Source organism: Phaenicophaeus curvirostris, chromosome 20, assembly GCF_032191515.1.
Source record: "Phaenicophaeus curvirostris isolate KB17595 chromosome 20, BPBGC_Pcur_1.0, whole genome shotgun sequence".
NCBI lineage: Eukaryota > Metazoa > Chordata > Aves > Cuculiformes > Cuculidae > Phaenicophaeus > Phaenicophaeus curvirostris.
In genome coordinates this window covers 8,168,577-8,187,984 of record NC_091411.1, presented here as the reverse complement: position 1 = coordinate 8,187,984, position 19,408 = coordinate 8,168,577, and the positions used below count along the sequence as shown (strand labels likewise).

The 19,408-nt window shown below is 51.6% G+C and overlaps 1 protein-coding gene across 1 annotated transcript; it reads right to left on the bottom strand.

Annotated features, from left to right (window-relative positions):
* Window positions 1–1,749: 1,749 nt before the first annotated feature.
* On the bottom strand, window positions 1,750–18,422 carry PLPP7 (phospholipid phosphatase 7 (inactive)). The gene is made up of 3 exons (XM_069873378.1): window positions 17,899–18,422; window positions 13,770–14,242; window positions 1,750–2,588 (listed from the first exon to the last, which is right to left on the bottom strand). The coding sequence occupies exons 1-3, from the start codon at window positions 17,967–17,969 to the stop codon at window positions 2,224–2,226; spliced, it is 909 nt and encodes a 302-aa protein (XP_069729479.1). The 5' UTR covers window positions 17,970–18,422; the 3' UTR covers window positions 1,750–2,223.
* Between the last annotated feature and the right edge of the window lie 986 nt (window positions 18,423–19,408).

The window sequence follows — 19,408 nt, the reverse complement described above, 5'->3', positions numbered from 1 at the left end:
CTAGAGACATGGCTGTAGACGCATCCAGCCTATTTACAAAATCTAAATAAAACTTAAAGCTACAGAGTGAGATCTTCCCACAAAACAATCAGCAATTCTCTGGCTCCCTGCCCCTTCAAGCACCCACCCATCTCCATCTAGACACGCACACGCCATCAGAGCTGTGATAACGTGCTCCCATCCTTCACGGGGTGAGGATAAACGCTGTCAAGTGTAATAATGCCTGGAAGAAAAAGCACTGGAGCTCTCTTATTGACACAAGTCTTTGCAGGAGAAGGAGGCTGGCAAAGAAAAACCCTGATGGAGGCCAGGTTCGGCAGCACATCTCTGCTCCCACCAGCAGCCTCCATTTAAAAAAGCAGCAGGAGGAGAGCGGGGCAGCGCCAACCACCCCCCTGCTGCTGCACCATCCCGCGGGGATAACCAGCAAGATCCAGAGCTCTCCCCTTTGCTGAATACACTTCGTGACAGCCCCTCCCGAGGGACTCTCGCACAGCCCACCCCAGGAGCTCCGTGGGAGGCTTGTCTCTAAAGGACATGGTCGCCCTCCTTATCACGCTTCTGCTCCAGCTTTGGAGCAGGCAACACGGGAAGTCAGCGGCTTCCAGCACTCTGTGCTGACATCCCAGCAGGAGATGCATGACAAGGATAGATTTTCTCTTTAGCTTCTTCTAATATTATCAAAGAGCAACAAATGTTAGCTGCTTGCAACAGTCATTATCTGAATGTCTTCTCACCAGCAGCCCCTGTAGGAAGAGGCTCCCCAACATGCAGCGATAGATGAGAGCATAAGACCCATCTGGATGCTCCCTGGCCTTGCAAGCCAGGCACATTTTGCTCACTTGGGATAGACAGGAGGACAGGAATGACAGGATCCCTTCATTCTGCAGGATGCATCCAACCAGAGAAGGTGCTGAGGCCGAGTCTAGTAGTGTGCATCACCAGCCAGACATCAAACTCTCTTCAAACGACAGAGAAACCACAGAGAACTGGAGGATTCTGTGCAAAATACAAGATTTTCCTAGACAGCTGTGAGGGGTGATCCATTTCAGAGACACCATGGCCATCACCTGGGAGAAGATCAGCCAAGTTTCAAGGTGGCTGCTTGTCAGTAACAGAAAGCAACATCACCACACCTGCACATACTCAGTTATCTCAGACTGGTTCACAGATATCAATCAGCTCATCCTTGCAATCAAGGAAGGTCAGGAGGGCTCTCCTCATTTCACATGGGGTAAGACAGAAACAGGCAGTATCTCCCTCTGCAACAAGGTTAGAACCAAGCAAGTAGAGGCAGGGGTATGGGCAGTCCTGCCTCCCTGCCTTTTATCTCACCAACGTTGCTGGGTCTACCAGAAGAAAATCACTGCTGTAAAAGACTCACCTGGGCAACTCCTATCTACAGCATCGTTTGGCATAATCATAAAATCCTGGCCATCAAGAGACATGACTAACATGAAAATGGGCAACTCGTATTTGTCCTTGACCAGACCAAAAAACCCACATGCACCCTCACAGACCAGAGTTTTGAGCAGCAGATGAGAGACGGGCTTCAACACATCCCCTTTAGTGCCTTTAACACCCATTCAGGTCCACTCCACCCAAAATAAACCATGTAAGTGACTGCTTGCCTCCCCTCAGTCAGCAGAACTGCAGGATCTGCTCCAGGTCGAACACATATCTCAAAGCTACCCAGAAGTCGTACCCCTTCCCTCATGATAAGAACCAAACAGGGCAGGATTATTAAGATTATTTATTATCTTTGAAGTGCCGGCAGTGTCCTGACTCTGTACAAGACACAGCTGCTGGGCTTACAAAAAAAAGAAAAAGCTCTGTGGCCAAAATCATTTAGCCTCCAAAAAGTTAACGAGTATGTTCTCAGGAAGCTCTAGGGTGCTGCCCATCCTGAGGACACATTAAGGTGCTGACGTGAACCACCCAGACTAGGCAGGCATGTAGATTTTTTCTTTCAACCGTAAAGCTTAATTAGGTTGCTGTCCAAACACAATTGAGAACGTGGCCAAAGCAGAGGTATGGCCCTTGAGTGCTAAAAACAAATCCGTTGCAAGAAATTTGTTTTTCAGGTGGGGAAGCAACATTTAAAAATGCCACTACTCATGGAAGTTACAACAGCTTCCAACAAACAACATGTAGAAAATACTGGGACGGAGACTCTTAAAGTATCTGCTAGTTTCCAGTGGAAAGGCGACGAGTCCCTCATGTTCACCAGATGGATATCAACATCTGACACGTGTTGGAAGACATCCACATCAACTCCACCAGCCTGAACTGTAAATAGCCAAAAACAAAGCCAGACAGAACATCTGTGATGTGGTGCCGTCCGATCATGACGCGGGAAAAGCCCACGCAGAAAGCCCAGAGGACCAGCAGGATCCGGAGAGGGATGGCCAAGACCAGGTGGTTGAGGAAGAACTTGGAGAGCATGGCTGCTCGGCTGGCGTGCCCAGCTGGAAAGGCGTAGGTGTCCATGGTCAGGTAGTCCAACAAGCCAGGGTTGACATCGTACGGGCCTTTCCGCTTGGCCAGCTTCTGCAAACCAGCCACACTCATGATGTCCAGGAGCAAAGCTACAAAAGGAGAGAAAAGGAGGGAAAGGTCAGAGATGGAAGCAGAGCTGAGGGTAATTTTCAAGGGAGAACATTCAATGATTGTCTCTGTCTTTAAATAAAGGCTTGGGTTCAGTTCATAGAATCATAGAATCACCAAGTTGGAAAAGACCCATTGGATCATTGAGTCCAACCATTCCCATCAATCCATGCCCCTCAGCGCCTCGTCCGCCCGTCCCTTAAACCCCTCCAGGGAAGGTGACTCAACCCCCTCCCTGGGCAGCCTCTGCCACTGCCCAATAATCCTTCCCATGAAATTTTTTTTCCCAATGTCCAGCCTGAACCTCCCCTGGTGGAGCTTGAGGCCATTCCCTCTCATCCTGTCCCCTGTCACTTGGGAGAAGAGGCCAGCTCCCTCCTCCCTACAACTTCCTCTCAGGTTCCAGCCAGACATTCACGGTTCTGCTGCACGCAGTCACCCTCATTCTCAGATCACCACCCAAATGTTAATTAATCCTCCCAGTTCACCCATGGAGAAAGGAAATATTATTGCTACCATCTCACAGAGGAGAAATCCAAACCACAGAGGCAAGTGACTTGCCTGGGGAGGAAGAGAGAGCAACTGGCAAAGTTAAAATTAAAAGGCTTTCAGCCCTCAAACCACCAGACTGGGTGTCTCTGCTTCTGTCCTCCACCCCATGCTCTGGAAACGTCACGCGACAAGGACCTTGCCTGAGGTAGCTCTGTACTAGGGTGACCAGGCTGCAGTGACCAGTCGGTGGGAAGAGAAGTGCCCTATAGCACTTTCTGAGGGACATGGTTTAGTATTTGACAGGAATGGTTGGACTCGATGATCTAGTGGGTCTCTTCCAACCTGGTGATTCTATGATTCTATGATTCTGGTGTTATCCCTTGTCCTTTCCCATGTCACCACATCCCTCCTGCCCAGACCGCAGGACCGCACTGAACTGGCAGGTTTTGCTAAGAAAAGAGCATTAAGAGACACTGAGCCAAAGGAAAAGCCATATAATTAAGAAAAACGATTTCTGCGGCAGGTGTCAACACCAAATCACCCTTCTTCCCTAACTCCTTCGAAAGTGAAACCCATCAGCACTTGTCTTCATCATCCTCCTCTTCATCCTACCCCCTTTGCTCCAGCCAAAAGGTAGCATCATTTCTGTTTCCTAGCATCAATTTTGTTTTCCTTTAATTCCCTCATCTGCTTTTTCCCAGACCTCCTAATTAGTCAGAGTGCTGAGTTCAGCTCCTCGCAGCAACGAGGAGGACACGTATTCCATCATGAGCAGAGCCTGCTCCCTCAGCAGGAGCGTGAAGGGCTGGTTGCCTGGTTCCCAGGCCCCGATAACGACAATTCTTTGAGAGCTGATGAGGTTTCAGGAGGATGGATGGGAGCGTGGCAGTGGTGGCAGGGATGGGAAGGGAGACGGCACATCAGAGGCAGGCAGCTCCTCCTGCTCCGCTCGCCCATCTCTGCACCCCCAGCATCACTTTGGGAAGGGTCTATCAGTCCCATCTCACCCTGGATAAGAGCTAGGTGAGAGCTGAAGCTCTGGGATGCAATCTCAGGAGCCCGTGCATTCATTTCAGAGAGATGATGCACCAGGGCTGCCAAGAAAAGACTCTGGTCCAAGCTGCTCCTGCTGAAGTCAGCAGCTTATTGCGTTGCAGCACAGCCCAGCCAGGACTCATAAACCAGCTTGGACATCCCAAAGGACCCCCATGGTGTTCCATGCACCCACTACAGACCATCAACCACCAAACCCGCCCGTAGATGAGTAGCACAAACATCATACGCTTCAGCAACGCGTGGTGGTCACCACTGCCCCTCAGTATTTTGCACTTTGAGGATTTTTTTCCAGTCAAAGTTGATGTCAGGGCAACTCAAGGGATGCAGGCGAGTGTGCATAGAGGTGTTCAGAGCATGGAGAACAAGCCAAAGAGCTGTTTTAATAATCCTTTCATTCAGAAGATGAATAAAACGGGCCTTCAGGACTGCTAGGTTGGATTTTCGTCAAGTGATGCACATTTCACTTGCCCACATTTCAAGATCTGAAGGCACGACAGCATTAAAACTGGGGGTTAATTTGCCGTTAAAAGAAAAAAAACCCAAAGATGATTCCGTCTGGTGCTTTTTCTGTCACTTCCCCCTGCGCTTTCTGTTCCTTCCATGAAGAAAGTTATTTATGAAGCAGCCCCAGCAACCTGCCTTGCCCCAGCCCCCGAGGCATGGGGGGGTCCCAGCTCTCATCCCAGCTGCAAAGAGCCCCTGCAAAGCCCTGGGGAGCCGCGCTGCGCCCCTGCTTTCTCCTCCTGCTGCTGCTGCCAGAGTGAATCAGCACGAAGCGCCGCTGCCGGCAGCTCTGCCAACAGCCCATCCCTCAGAAACAGATACAGACGGTGCCATCGCTCAGCAGCCCCAGCCCAGGTCCTATTCCCTTGCAATTCCTTGACCTACATATCCGCTGGGACTTGGGCTCGCATCCTTTTCCCCTCCTTCATGCAAACCAAATTTGAATTTCAAGCATTTTTGAATCATGCTTTCCTCCCAAACCCCAGTGGTATTGGATTTAAAACAGGGGCAGCGCTGGCTGTGAAATCCAGGTAGCATTTAAAAGAGCAAAGAAAAAATTAGCTCTTGCCCATTGCCCCTTTCACATTTTTCTGAAAAAGATCCAGAATTCCCCTTTTGACCTGGCCATTAAGGGAAACAATCCTTCAGATTTCCACTGCAAAACTATCAGATCATAAAAAGCACTGTTGAGGTCTAAAACTACCTTAAAGCACAAACCCAAAGAACAAGCCCTGGCTGCTTGCGACAATTTTAGCATCAGAGATCACCTTGGTATTGTAAATAGCCAACATCTGGCATCAGATGAGCAGTAAATGAGCTGAAAGTGAGCCCCCTGGGCAGACGTTTTATATCTATTAATAAGAAAAGGAAAACATTTATCTGCCTTGTTGCCACCACCAAATGTTAGGAGCCCATTAAGGGCGAGTGGAGAGGAGAGCGGAGAGCAGGCTGGGTGCAAGGACGAACTTGAAACAAGCCAAACCCCAAATCTCGTATTTAAGGGAAGTTGAAAGAGTTGGATGTCCCCTGTCACTGCAAGGTCCTTCTTGTCCCAGCGCCTGAGGTGCCTTCTCTGCTGCTGTCCCTTATGGAGCAGGGGCTGAAAGAGGCTGAGGATGCGCTGAGCACCCTTGGAGCATCGCCTGCCCCAAGTCAGAGCCAGGCAGTGTCTCCAGGGATGGAGATAGAGTCCAGCTGAGATGTTTACATAAACACGCTATCAAAACCCCAGCTGAAAAACAACCTGGGTGCAGTGCTGGAGGCAGCTAGAGGGGGAAAAAAAGGAGAAAGCCAAGAAAGCTCTTGGCCTCATCTGCTCCTGCAGCCACGATTCACATGACTTCGTGCACACGGGGCTGCTGGGATGAGACGAGGCAGCTCTCCAGAGCTCTCTGTGTGATCGGGATCGGAAAGAGAGTCACAAGCTGGACTGAGCCTCCCAGCACCACAGCTGAGCACCCAGGGGCAGGAAAAGGGGGAGGTAAATGCCCAAGGAATAAAGAATTAACCTATCCCATGAGCTCAGGAGGCACCCAAGGGTGGGAGCGGATGTGCATCAGACAATCTCCCTTTGCCCAACCCCAGACCCTTTCTAAAGCAGAGAGAAGCTGGTGATAACCCATTGCCTGGGCTTCAGAGCTTGCAGCCTGCTCTGACCTGAGCCTTAACATGCCGGAGGCCACACCAGCCCCACTGGGATGGCAAGTGCCCCCCACCGCAGCTGCTGGGGCCACGTGGAGGGCTAAGACTGGCTTTCAAGGTCCTGCATTCCCCAGATTAGCCAACCTCACTCAGGAGCGAACCCCAGAAAAATGTCACTGTTCCCAGGAAATAGCTCCTTTTGCTCCACAATTAGAATTCATTTTGGTTTTCCCTTTTTTGTTTGTACTTACATGACCCATCCTACTGCTTCTGAACTTCCCAAATCTCCCGCAGGCAGTAGGCTCCCTGACCTGGAAAATGAGCCGTTTGCAGCCTTGACTAGTTGACGTTAATGAAAGATGCAGGTTTCAAAAGCTTCTTCACCCTCTCTCCAGTGGAGTCAGTGGCAGCTGGAAGAGCTCCACTCCTCTGGAAGTGAACTCCTCTACCCTATTTTCTTCCCCAAATGTGGTGATATTAGGTGTAAGAGCTGACAAAAGGCACATACGGCACGACACGCCGAAGAACCAATGAATCAGACACTGCAGCGTTTTGGGGGGAGGTTATTTTTTGGCTGAACAAGCAGCAGAGTGGGGTAAGCGGCCACAGGGAGGTGAGAAAATGGTGATGAGCAGCCTCGTGCAATTAATTAAACAAAAAAGCCAACAGCTAAAAATAGACCCGCTACATCCTAGCTGATTAGAAACAGCCCTGAGTGCAAACACAGGCTGCCTGGAGTTCTCCCCTTGGAAATACTGGGCCCCTGGGAGCCGGGCAATTTGTATCTCAGCATCAATTAATCAGTGGGGCTGCCTTGCTGGGGGTCTGCGTGGCCTGGGGACCAGACACAGGCAAGACACTGCGTGCCATAAGAAAGGGCTGTGATGATGGGAAAAATGAGCTGAGCGGCCCCCAGGATGTCTCGGCTGCCTCCCAGAAGGGCTCCAACAGCTTGCAAAGCCCCTGGATGCTACGGCGGCAGCGCAGATAACGTCAGTGCATCCCAGAACCACGCGGTGCAACACACACAAGCAGGATGGCACCACGAGGAACGAGCTGGAGGAAGAAAACTGCCTTGGGCTGATGACCAACAGCATCTCCCAGCCAACAAACACTGGGCTCAGCAATGCTCAGGCTTGAGTTTACACCTCACTGCCTTCAATAATGTAGAGGCCAAAACTATTGGGACTGATTCTGTGGGGCTCAGAGGGCCTCCCACCCTCATAGTTCATCATAGCTCCGCCAGGGGAGGTTCAGGCTGGACATCAGAAAAAAAATTTTTCATGGAACGGGTCACTGGGCATTGGAACAGGCTGCCCAGGGAGGGGGTTGAGTCACCTTCCCTGGAGGTGTTTAAGGGACGGGTGGATGAGGTGCTGAGGGACATGGTTTAGTGTTTGATGGGAATGGTTGGACTTGATGATCCAGTGGGTCCTTTCCAACCTGGTGATTCTATGATTCATGGTGCATTAGACCCCTATCAGCTAGGGCTGACAGCATCCCTGTATAGATGGTAATAGAGAGTGAAACCAGAATCACATTCCAGGTGAAAACATGGAGCTGTCTTCCAAAGGGAGGAAAAAGAGCCAGTACATCTGATCACCCTCTCCCATCCTCATTGTCCACCCAGCCTGGCTGGGAGCGGGATAACTGATGGAATCTCCCTGCACGCTGCCTCTCCCAGCAACTCTCCACCTTCCTCTTCCCAACCACTGCTCCTGTCAAGGCGCATCAGATCCAAACACGCTCACCCAGTTCTCAGAATCTCCCTTCGGGCCAGAGCCCGGCTCAGCTTCTTGGGCAGGGCTGGCTCTGCCAGGGTGACACAACCACAGTCCCCTTGGAGCTCCAGGCAGGGGCACTGGGAAGCTGTTCCCAGAGTGACAGACATAGGGATGACTCATTTCCCGTGTTTATTCCCCCTCTTCCCATTCAACAAGCCTCGCTCTTCTTTTCTCTTTCACTCTGTGTTCAGGCTCTGGAACATTTCGCCTGCTCGCTCTGTGTGAGGGCTGCATTTCAGCTCGCTGCGTTTCCCCAGAGGTTGCTCACAGCATCCTCAGCACCCCAAAAACTGGCCAGGACCCAAGCTCCTTGCTGCTGAGGGGCTGATGAGACCAGGAGTCTGAGAGACACCCTAAGTGGGTCCCTGGAAATGTCCTTCTCGCCTGCTCCAGCCACAGCCAAGCAGGTCCCAGGCTGTCCCCGACTGTCCTTTATCCGAAGGGACACTGCAGAGTTGCAATCCTGCCCTGCAGCAAACACTGTGCGTGTGCTAGAGAGGAAAGAGGCGAGGAAGGAAAGGGGGGCAGGGAAACAGGGAGAGCTGAGCATCACTTGCTGCTCAGAGATGCCTAAGCTCATCAGCTGTGAGGGATGAAGGCTGAGGATGGCACCCACCAAAGGAGCAGGGACTTTAACTGCTGCATCTGGGCAGGACAAGAGGCAGATTAGCAGCCTGATGTGATGGAGAGGAATATGCAATGCCAGGCTGGACCCGTGTCTAGATGCCAGATGCAGGGAGCGGGCATCTGTGCTGTTCCCCCTGCCTGGCATCTACCAGGGGTCAGTCGTGTTGGCTTAGCTGACATTTAAACGCTTCCACCTCGCTGGGCAGATGCGCTGAGACCTCAGCGGGCGCTGCCAGGGCTGGGAGAGAAGCAAGACAGGGGCTGAACCTCCACATGTCAGTTTTTACGGGGAGGGGATGGTTCACGCAAGGTGCCAGCTCCCAGGCTGCTCTCCCCTTCCCTGCTGGAATATCATCTGCCCTCTGGAGCTCAGGAAAGCCCCAGCCTCACAGTGGGAAAATCAAAGGGAAAAAAGAGACACATCTGGCCCCAAACCATCTCTGGGGCTCTCAGCTTAGCAAGCTCTGTTGCGTATGGACCGATCCATCTGCCATGCAACTCCCCAGCCTCTCTGCTGGGTCTGGGCTTCCCAACCCTGAGGCTCGACAGGACGAGCTTCGCTGTACTGCCTGGGCATTTCATTTACTCCATGACCTTTACCAGCAAAGGGCTGCTCCATCTGAATTTTCACCACGCGGTCTCCAAAGAAAAGCATGACAATACCTGAAGCGCCTCTGCATTTTTAGAGCAGGGTCAAGCGAAGCCATTTCTCACTCTCTTTCCTTCCTAACCCACCACTTTCCTGCCTCTCTAGTCTTGTTTGGAAGCTGCCAGGGTGTGGCTGCAGAGTCCTGGCCATGTAGATGTACTTATAAATATATATTTTTTGAAATAAATACACTTATGGCTCATCTCTGCAGGGGACTGTGCTTCAGAGCACCATGGCCTGATTCCGGGTCAGACTAAAGCTAGGTCAGCATTGAGGGAGAAGGCTGGAGAGAGCAAGAACTGCCTTCCTGCTGCCCTTCAGGAACGGAGGAGCCACCCTGGGCTCCCCTCCTTTCCTCCTCCTGTGGCAACCCACCCATCCTCAGCCTGCCACGCTGCTCGCGACGATCCATCCCGCGGCACTGCTTTACGTGCTGGTGATAAATGCTTAGTGACAGCACCCAAGAGCCTAGCCAGCCCTCGGAAGCGGGATGCAGAGCCGGCTGGTGACGGATGAGGACTGGGGACCTGTGTCACCGAGACAGCGGCTGCACCCAGGGGACACAGCAGGCTAAAAGAAGACCAGGGTTTTCTCTTCTCTTGCTCTCAATACCTATTTGAGAAAGCCACGAGCAAAGCAGACCCAGTGAATTGTTGGCATTTCAAACTGAGTACAAATATATATTTTATGTGCAAGGGTTACCCAAGCAGATACCCTCTGACAAAGGCGAACTAAAGGTTCACTGCATCAGGCAGTGATTTGGCTCTAAACACAACAGGAGGACTTCACTGGAGCGACCACTTTGGGTAGATAGAATCATAGAATCACAGAATCATAGAATAACCAGGTTGGAAGAGACCCACCGGATCATCGAGTCCAACCATTCCTATCATATTCCAACCCCCGAGTTGCATCAAGAAGGTTTCTGGAGATGGAAAGACCATCAGGCTAACGAGATCGATCTGTTTAGCTTAATAAATAGGAGGTGAAGAAATGACTTGAGCACTATCCAAAATATTGAAAGGCAAAAAAGATGTTGGCTAAAAGAGCTGAAGAGACAAGGGTATGCAGGCACGATGGAGGCAAGAGGAGAGCCAAACTAACAGCAAGGTGCTTTTGAGACTACCCACCACTGCAGTAAAATGGAAATGGTTCTGACAAGTTCACCCTCACTTGTAATTGTCCATCGGATTGAGCGTTTGGGTTTTTTCCCCTTAACAAATTGAACAGGAATAAATTAAGGGATGTGCCACAGCCTGTATTTTGCCGTGGGTTAGATCAATGATCCAAATGGTTTTTTTGCTGGCTTTGCAGTCAATGAGTCACTAAATTTGGATCCACATCCTCACCAGATGCATCAGAACCAGAAACCAAGGTACTGGTTCTCCCAGGGTCTAAAGGAGTTTCTGTCTGGTTCTGGAGCAGATCTGGGAACTTCAGGGGAAGTTTATATCCATTTACCCCCAAAAAGCCTGTTTGCAAGGTTCAAATGATTTTCTAAGAACCTCAGTTTCCTTTAAAACATTGTGATCTCAAAGAAAAGCTTGAATGGTCCAACACTAGCAGATGAATAAAATGAATTGTAAAACTAGTGGGGGGGGGGGTGGGTGTTCCTGGCTTATGATTTTCTCAATTTAGCTGGGGGGGTGCAGACTTTCTTCCAGACTCCTCAACAGCCAGGGTTGGCAATACTGAGATGAGTCTTCCTGAAAGCACGTTCTGGCAAAAGGATTTTTACAGTGGGCACAGATATCTGCTTTCTCCCATCTTTTCAGTAACAGGCTGCAAACGTGCTTCTCTGGCTGTTTGGCATTTACTGGAAAAGATTGCGATGAGGAGAATCGATAAATTCCATCACAGATGACAAACACGGAGGCAAAACGTCGCTTGGGGTTGCTAATCAACCTCTGCAGTCGGGATGGATGGAGCATCCCAGGGTCAGACCCCCTCACCCGAAATGCTCCCGCGTGCGTTGGCAAAGCTCCTGCTCAGAGCTCCTCAGGCGCAATCCCCCCCCTCCTCCATCTGCAGTGGAGCTTCTGCCAGGTTCCCAGTCCCATTTCAGCAGTCTCCTGTCTCCTCGCCTTGAAAGCCTGATTGCAAAACCTAAACAAGTGCTCTATGATGGGCTGGCTCCCTGCCCAGAGACTGCATCAGAAATTCTGCTTGATGGATCAAACTCTGAGCAAGCAGGGGGAAGGGAGAAGAGCCAGAGAAGGTAAGGAAGGGGTGCTGTAGACAACCCCAACTTTCCTCTTCCCAGGAGACCAGGGAAGAACCAGGAGATTCCCTTCTCCTTGATCTGTCCCTGTGCAGGAGGGCTTTAGGCTGCATCCTGATGGTTTTGATCCACAGGAAAACAGCAGCGAGAAGGACCAAGGACACCAGGTGCACCTTTCATATCTACTCAAGAAACCCCACCCCTCATGAGATCTGTCTAGATCCACCAGCACCCCAGCCAGACTCCTTCCTCCCTCAGCAATGCAGGTATCGCAGCAGCAGCTACGCGGATGCTCAGACTTCCTGACTGCAATCTTAAATATCAAACCACGCTCGCAGCAGAGCCACACGTCCTGCTCAGAAACCTTCAACAAGACGCTCAGAACACTTTGGTCAGTCCCACCAGTCAGGGTTGTCTACCCAGAGGACAAAGTGAAGCTCTTTGGAAGCTGCCAGCCCTGCAGAGCTGTTCAGTCACACCCTGAACCAGTCCTTCACGCTATTTAACCATTTTATTTCTTGGCAGGTGGAGAAGATGGATGCGAGTAGTGCATCTACATAAGGAAACAAGACTTCAGCAACCCCCAGAGTTGTCCCCAGGCAGCACATTCCAGCTCAGGAGACCTTGGAGATGCAGGCAGGGGGTGCAGGGCTGAGCTCTCCCATATACTTATACTCAAAGTTTCAACGCAACCCGGAGGTGGCTTTGCATTTGGCCTCCTCACAGGGCACCAGAAGGGCAAGAAAAACTTTCTCGGTTTTAAGCCAAAGGTGGCATTAGCTCTTCATATGGACCTCAAATATTCTGAGGTCAAAGAGGTTGGTTTTCAGGCTCCAAAACCGCCAAAGGTTTTCAGGTCAAGAGACATCCGGAAACTGCGCTGGTTGATGTTAGTCACCTACTATTTCATCCTCATGCCCTTTTAAATGGAGCTGCTTTTCTCAGTGCGAGGTTGACCCAGCACACCAAGGAGCCCCTGGAAGAACTGCTGACACGGGCAGGCTCTGCATCACGCCGATGCTATTCTGGCTTCTCCCCTGCAATGGGCTCCCTTCATTAGATGTCACAGCACGAGGACAGTCTCTTCCAAAGGCAGAGAGGGGAAAAGGCAGCTACCATGGTGCTTCTCAAGCCAGTTCAGTGCGATCTTCACCCTCTCCAAAAGATGAGCTCATGAAAAAAACCACTTGGGGCCACGTTGCAGAGCCTGTACCACACCACAATCAGCCCCTGCATGCAGGACATCTCTTTCCTGAAGTGCTTCTGAAATAAAATGTCCCTGCGTCCACCTTAAAGGCTCCGGGAAGCACCTCAGCATTTTTTTGAGCGGGGTCAGCAGGGTCTCAAGGGACCCCATGCTGAAGAGAGAAGAGGGAGAAAAGCAAGGTCCTCAGGTAGACACGGCCAAAGGTGGGTTGGGGCTGGGATCTAAGGCAAATCACACCTAGAGCTCAGCCTGGTCACTGGTGGGACATCAATGAGAACAGCTCAACTAAGAAGGCAACTCCTCTAACACATCACAACCTCCTCAAACACAGACACCGACCACTGCACAAGAAAGGACTAGCAGGAGACACAGATCCCAGCCCATCTGCACAGTCTCTGGGTCAAATTAGCGCATGGAAATGGGGACAGCAGCAAGAAAGGTCCTCAGGGGATGAAGAAAGTGAGTTCAAGCTGCAGTGGGGAAGGAGACAGGACTCCATCACATGGTGGTTGAGACGTGGAGCCAGGGTCTGTTCAAGAAGGTGGTGAGGGGATGGGAATCTTTTTTCTCAAGGGTATCCTCAGGTATTGATCCAGATATTAAAGATTAAAAACTTCGTTTTCCCCACGTATCAAATTTCCAAGGCAGATGGCCATAGATTAAATAAAAGACATCACTGTTTGCATCCACCTGAACATCACAGATGCTTCCTTGGTCTGGCAGGACAACCCTGCCCAGTGCTCTGTGGTAGCACCACCTACCAGAACTGCTCCATCCTAACTCACACAACTTTTTGCTACATCCACCACCCGTGGTACCAGGCACCGAGACAGCCAATAGGTGCAGCCTTCACCCTGAAGGTCACTCCCTGCTTCCCCACCACATCCCTGGCTGGGTGCACTCAGAGGAGGAGTCCTGGTGCCGCTGTCCCTTGTGACCAGGGCTGGGCTTTCCCGATGGGGAGGGATGTTTGCCACTCACCTAGAAGCAGGTTCATGAGGACCTCTTGCCCTGCCAGCGTGCTGCTCTTCACCAGGCAGATGAGGGTGCCCGCAATCCAGGGGATCCCGTGCCCCGTTATCCCCAAGAGGTTAATCATCGAGCGGGCGCTCCCCCAGGAGGATGCTTGATTGGCGCACACTCCCAGCCTCTTGGACATGCAGATATCGATGGCCAGCAAGGAGTTGAAGGCGATGCCTTTGAAGGAAGGGTTGAGCTGCATGCAGTCCTCTTCGGGCAGCTGCTGCGACTGCCTCCGCTCCTTGGGGTTGCCGCTCGGGGCACCAGCTGCCCCAGCCTGGCCGCTCTGCTTTCTGCCGGAGCTCCTGCTCTCCTGGTTCCCCTTCAAGGGCTGGTTCAGGGAGAGGAACTCAGCCCTGTTGAGGACGTTGTTCCTGTCTCTCGCCCTGGACCGCGGCTGGGATGCTGGCATTGCAGCCTCTCTCGAATCCAACCTGCAGAAGGAGGCAAATTCCTCTTCTCCCTGCAGAAAAGCTTCCCCCGCTCCCACCCTCACGAGTCGTGAATTTGGGAAGCTCCAAAGGTTCCCCTCTGTTGCGGTTGCCCCCAGCACAGGCTGCAGCTGTTAAATATAGAGTAAGGAATGCACATGGCTGTTTACTTCATGGGCCTAGCAAGCTTGCAAGGAAAATTAATGCCAGGCTTGGCAGCCACTCCAGCACCAGGGAAAAAGGTTAAACAGCCAATAGATTGGAAGAAGAGGAGGGAAAAGCTTCATGCCAAAGGTTGGTTGCTTCTGGCCTGGTCTATTTAAATCTTCCAATTGCTTATTCCCTTGGGCTGCAAGGGAAACTGGGAAATGTAGTTTTTTTTTGCACCGCAAGTCACATTACAAAATCAGTCCCTACGAGCTGGAGGAGATCACAGCATCACCCCCCCCACCCCGCCACAGCAGCTGGTATTGCTCCTACAATGGGATGTGCCACCTGGATTTGCCATATCCAGGGTTGGATATTGCTCGGAGGCTTCCTCCTAAGGGGCTTTCCCCCAGATATCTCCTGAATTTGTTATTCTGCGACCCCCCCAGCCCTGCTAGGACACCCTAGAGGGCACCTTGCTGTCCCTGGTAGGGATGCTTTCAAACATCACTAGCTCTATCGTCTCTCCCCAGGTGCATCCTTGCAGTGATTTCCATCGCTCACCCCCCCTCCAGACCCCTGGATAAGCATCACTTGCCTCCTGACGAGTTCATTCCCATCCCCCTGCCCCCAGCGTGGCCTCAATACCGCGTGTTTCTGCCGTGTCATCCAGCATCACGGATCCCACGCTGAGAGCAGGTGATGGGCAGTGCCCGTGTTCCGGAGCTGCAGGTGCCGTCAGCAGCACAGGTACCAGCCCCTGGGGAGAGGACATTGCAGGACAGGGAGGAGGAAGGCTCATGCCAGGCCCTGCAGAGGACACGGAAAACCTGCTGTCCCTCTTGCCACGGCGTGTTCTGCTCCATCGCTTTGTCTGTGCCACCTCCCTGCTTCCTACGCAGCTGGGGTGAACCCCCCCGAGACATCTCCCACCACCAGGACCCCCTTGAGAACACCCCGTCTGTGCTCTCAGCTACCTTTCACAGGTCTGAACTTTCTTCCTGTGGTCTCTGAACTGCAGCCGTGTGGATCTAAGCCTCAAGCGGCGCTGGAAGAGACCATTCATCTCAGCTCCTCCAGCCTGAAGGACACAGCCGGCTGCAGCCACCACCTTAGATCCACCTGCACTGCTTTCCCTGGGCAGTGGCTCTTGTGGCTCCATAAATGGGATTATTCCAATGCAAATAGGCTGGAAATCCCCTGTGGGCTGAGAAGTGGAGAAGATGAATATTACATTCTTTTGGTGCCACTGCCATTTGCCTACACAAATGTTCCATGACAGAGGTCAGTACTTGTGCAGGTCTGTTCCCTGGGAATCAGGCTCCTTAGTATCTTTAAAAGTCTTGTCCAAAATGCACTGGGAAGCTAAAGTGCTGAAGGAAAGGCGGTTCTTGGCTTTCTAACTTAATAAGAAAAAAATTGCACTTCCTTCACACTTTTTATCCATAAATCTCAAAATCCTCCAGATGAACCATACATTCAGCCTGTGCCCGGCTTACGGACACACTGGCCAGAGGCAAGGGCCAAGCAATTGTGCATTTTGCTCATACTGCCCCTGTTATGAATCAAAGGAAAATAATACAGGGTATTTCTGAATCAAGCCCTCCAGGATCCTATCCCTTCTCTGCAGCGACAATCCCAGCTTGAGGAAGAGCTCATCCTCATCTCACCCAGCCCCATAAACCTCAAACCCATTCAGCTGAGATACCATTTGGGGCTGCGGCAGCCCGGGAGCACGCACGGACGCTGCCGCATCGCTGACACCCAGCAGCTCCCGTCACCGACTGCATTCTCACGCTATCGCAGAAGTCAGCGCCTCATCCCTATCTGCCTGCCCTTATCCCACTGCCCGGCTCCAAGGCGTGTGGAAAACCTCAGCCCACCTGACATGAGCTGGAGGTAACCATCGTCACCGATTTAACTTGCCTGTAGTCATCACCTCCCTGCTTCTCCTGCCCCACGTGGGGTGGCTGCTGCACGGGACGCCTGTGAGCAGAGGGAAATAAAAATCACTGGGGAAAAAAACCCAAAAAACCTTGAAAGCCCTGTGAGTTAATTTAATTTGGTGCCTGTCTCTTCTGCTGACACCAATACAGGGGAAATTCTCTGCCTTACACAGAGTAGCCCTGGTGCCCCCATGGGAACCCAACCTCACACATCAGCGCGTGTCCCCAGCGGGAAGGGGGTGTTTAGCCTGGAGAAGAGGAGGCTGAGGGGAGACCTCATTGCTCTCTCCAACTACCTGAAAGGAGGTTGTGGAGAGGAGGGAGCTGGGCTCTTCTCCCAAGGGACAGGACGAGAGGGAATGGCCTCAAGCTCCACCAGGGGAGGTTTAGGCTGAACATTAGGAAAAAATTCTTCACAGAAATGGTCATTGGTCCCTGGCAGAGGCTGCGCAGGGAGGGGGTTGAGTCACCTTCCCTGGAGGGGTTTAAGGGACGGGTGGACGAGGCGCTGAGGGACATGGTTTAGTGTTTGATAGGAATGGTTGGACTCGATGATCCGGTGGGTCTCTTCCAACCTGGTTATTCTATGATTCTAAGGGGACGGAGGCAGAGCTAGCAATCCCCTCTCAAAAGCGCAGCAGGGAAGGAAAGCAATTTGGTCCCTCCTGCAGCCAAGCAGGTTGCCACCACCACTCCCAGCTGGAGGAACTGAACTCGGGAGCAAGCCCTGCACTGGGACCATGAGGAGCACCATCCTGCTGCTCTGCTCGCAGACCAGCCACAACCCCATGGGTTTATAAATATTCCCGCTAAACCCATAAACAGGCTCGGTGCTCCAGCAGGGCTGCTATTCCAGGCCTGCCACCCGATCCATGCAGGTCACCGAATACCTGGGAAAATGCCCAGACGGACAAATCCAGACGGATAAATCTAGCACGCCCCACGCGCCCCGTCCGCTTGGCCCTGGCCGGGCTCCCTGCCCACGTGTGGTGCTGCAGTCCCAGGGCTGGGGGCTGCCGGGCACGATTCCCTGTGCAGCCACAGCCATGCAGAGCACGCTGGAGATGCAGGTGGGATGGGAGGGATGGCAGCATCCCATTTCGCTGCTATTCATTGGAGGCTTTGGCGTGCTCCAGCCTCTAGCAGCGGCTGGCCGAGAAGCAGTTCTTGCAGCCAAAATGCTCGCAGGCAAACCAGTGATGTTCCTGGGTGGAATTCTTCTGGGGGCGAAAAAAAAAAGAGAGCTTGGCTGAATTAAAATATAATATTCTGCACTATTTAGAACATACATAGCAGAGGCCATCAGGCCCTTTAGCACAGCACAGCCTCTGCTCGGCTGGCTTTATTTCATAGAATCATAGGTGATTTGCTGCTGCTGAGGTGGTGAAGGGGCTATCCTGCCTTTCAGTAAACCTGGAAAACATTCTGCAAGGACACAGAGACACAGCACAGGTCACAGTGCCAGGGGCAGCAAGAGCAGGGACACAGCACGGCTCTGCTAGGGGTCATCACACGAGCAGCAGAAGGAAATGCATCTCAGCATCACCAGGCAATCCTAATTCTTACTTATCACAGCTTGGCCTCACATCTCCAGTAATTCCATCAATGAGCACCATGCTCTTGGGCACAGGAGCCATTCTGCACACAGCTTAGTGCATTCGCTCTGGGGTGGAGTGTGCTAATTAATGCCTCAATCACTCACAGCAGCGCCACGGAGACAGGCACGACCACAGCCCAATGAAAACTCCAGCTGAAGATGAAAACCAGACTTAATTAGAATGAGATAATGCAATTTCCTAGTTGACCAGAGTGCCAGAGACAGCCAAGTTGAAGCAAGACCTGGCTGAAGCCTCAGTGAAAAGCGAGTCGCGGAATATGCAGTTTCACCAGATTCCTAATGCTCTGGGAAACTGTGACAAGCTTGTTTGAAAAGTGTGAAAGTGTCTTGGAAATGTCAAAGTATTTCAGCACCTTCTGGAGGCTGCTGAAGCAACTGGATATTTCATTTGGAGATGTTCATTTCATTCTTTCTTATACTACACATGAGAGTAAGTGGCTTGCTTGTAACATGAGCGTGTTCTTAGTTTTTATATCTCTTGCAAGGCTAGGGGCTAAAACTGAGCCCCTCACAGACCCTGGAAGTTTATGCTTGGCATAGAGCAGCTCTTACCTGAAAGCTGGATGCACGCACCTCACCTGGTGCTCAGGTCTTGAAATCCATCTCTTCAGCTGGCTGACGGTCAGCAGGAACAGCAGCAACAAGACTCCCAAAACTGTTTGTAATAGAATTTTACAACTTTTCCACAGGCTATTGCCACCTCAGACACTTCTGCCCCTATTCCAATGACCCTTTGCCTTTCTAATTGGTTGAATCAGCCCACCCAGCCTAGGGCTACAGGTTTGGAAATGAGGAGATCATCCCTTTATCTAATCAACCAACCAAGCTCCCGGTGTGAGAGGGTCCCTAGAGGAGCCACCAAGATGATCAGAGGGCTAGGAAACCATAGAAAGTAAATCTGAGAGAACTGGGTTTGTCTAGTCATAGAATAGTTTGGGTTGGAAGATCATTTACTTCCAACCCCCTGTGATGGGCAGGGACACGTCCCACTAGATCAAGCTGCCCAGGTCCCCATCCAACCTGGCCTGGAACACCTCCAGGGAGGGGACATTCCTCCAGGGAAGGGGTAGATTCATTTAAACTACATTTAAAGTACAGATCAGCTAAACCAGATCACCATCTGGTTGGAACAGATGATCCTTGAGGTCCCTTCCAGTGGGGCATTCTATGATTCTAGGATAGGAAAATCTTAACGTGAAAAAGCAAGAGGGAAGATGCTACAGGTGAATGAAGAGGAAAAAGAGAAAGAATGGGGGGGAAAGAAAGAAAGAATGGGGGGAAAAAGAAAGAAAGAATGGGGGGAAAAAGAATAGGGGCAAAAAAAAAAGAAAGAATGAGGGGGGAGAGAAAGGACAGTGCAGAAAAGAGAAAGAACAGGAGCAGAAAGAGAAAGAATGGAGGGAAGGGAAGCAATGGGGGAAAGAGAAAGAACACAGGGGGGAAAGGAAGAATGGGGGG

What these genes read in the sequence shown, in the direction of transcription:
- PLPP7 (XM_069873378.1), bottom strand. Translation starts at nt 17,969, where the DNA reads ATGGCTCCTGTGCCCAAGAGCATGGTGCTCATTGATGGAATTACTGGA. An exon ending in GTGAGGCCAAGCTGTGATAA is followed by an intron (nt 14,243 to 17,898) that starts GTAAGAATTAGG and finishes CTCCTTCTGCAG; the next exon opens with GTTGGATTCGAGAGAGGCTG. An exon ending in CCTCATGAACCTGCTTCTAG is followed by an intron (nt 2,589 to 13,769) that starts GTGAGTGGCAAA and finishes CTCCTTTTGTAG; the next exon opens with CTTTGCTCCTGGACATCATG.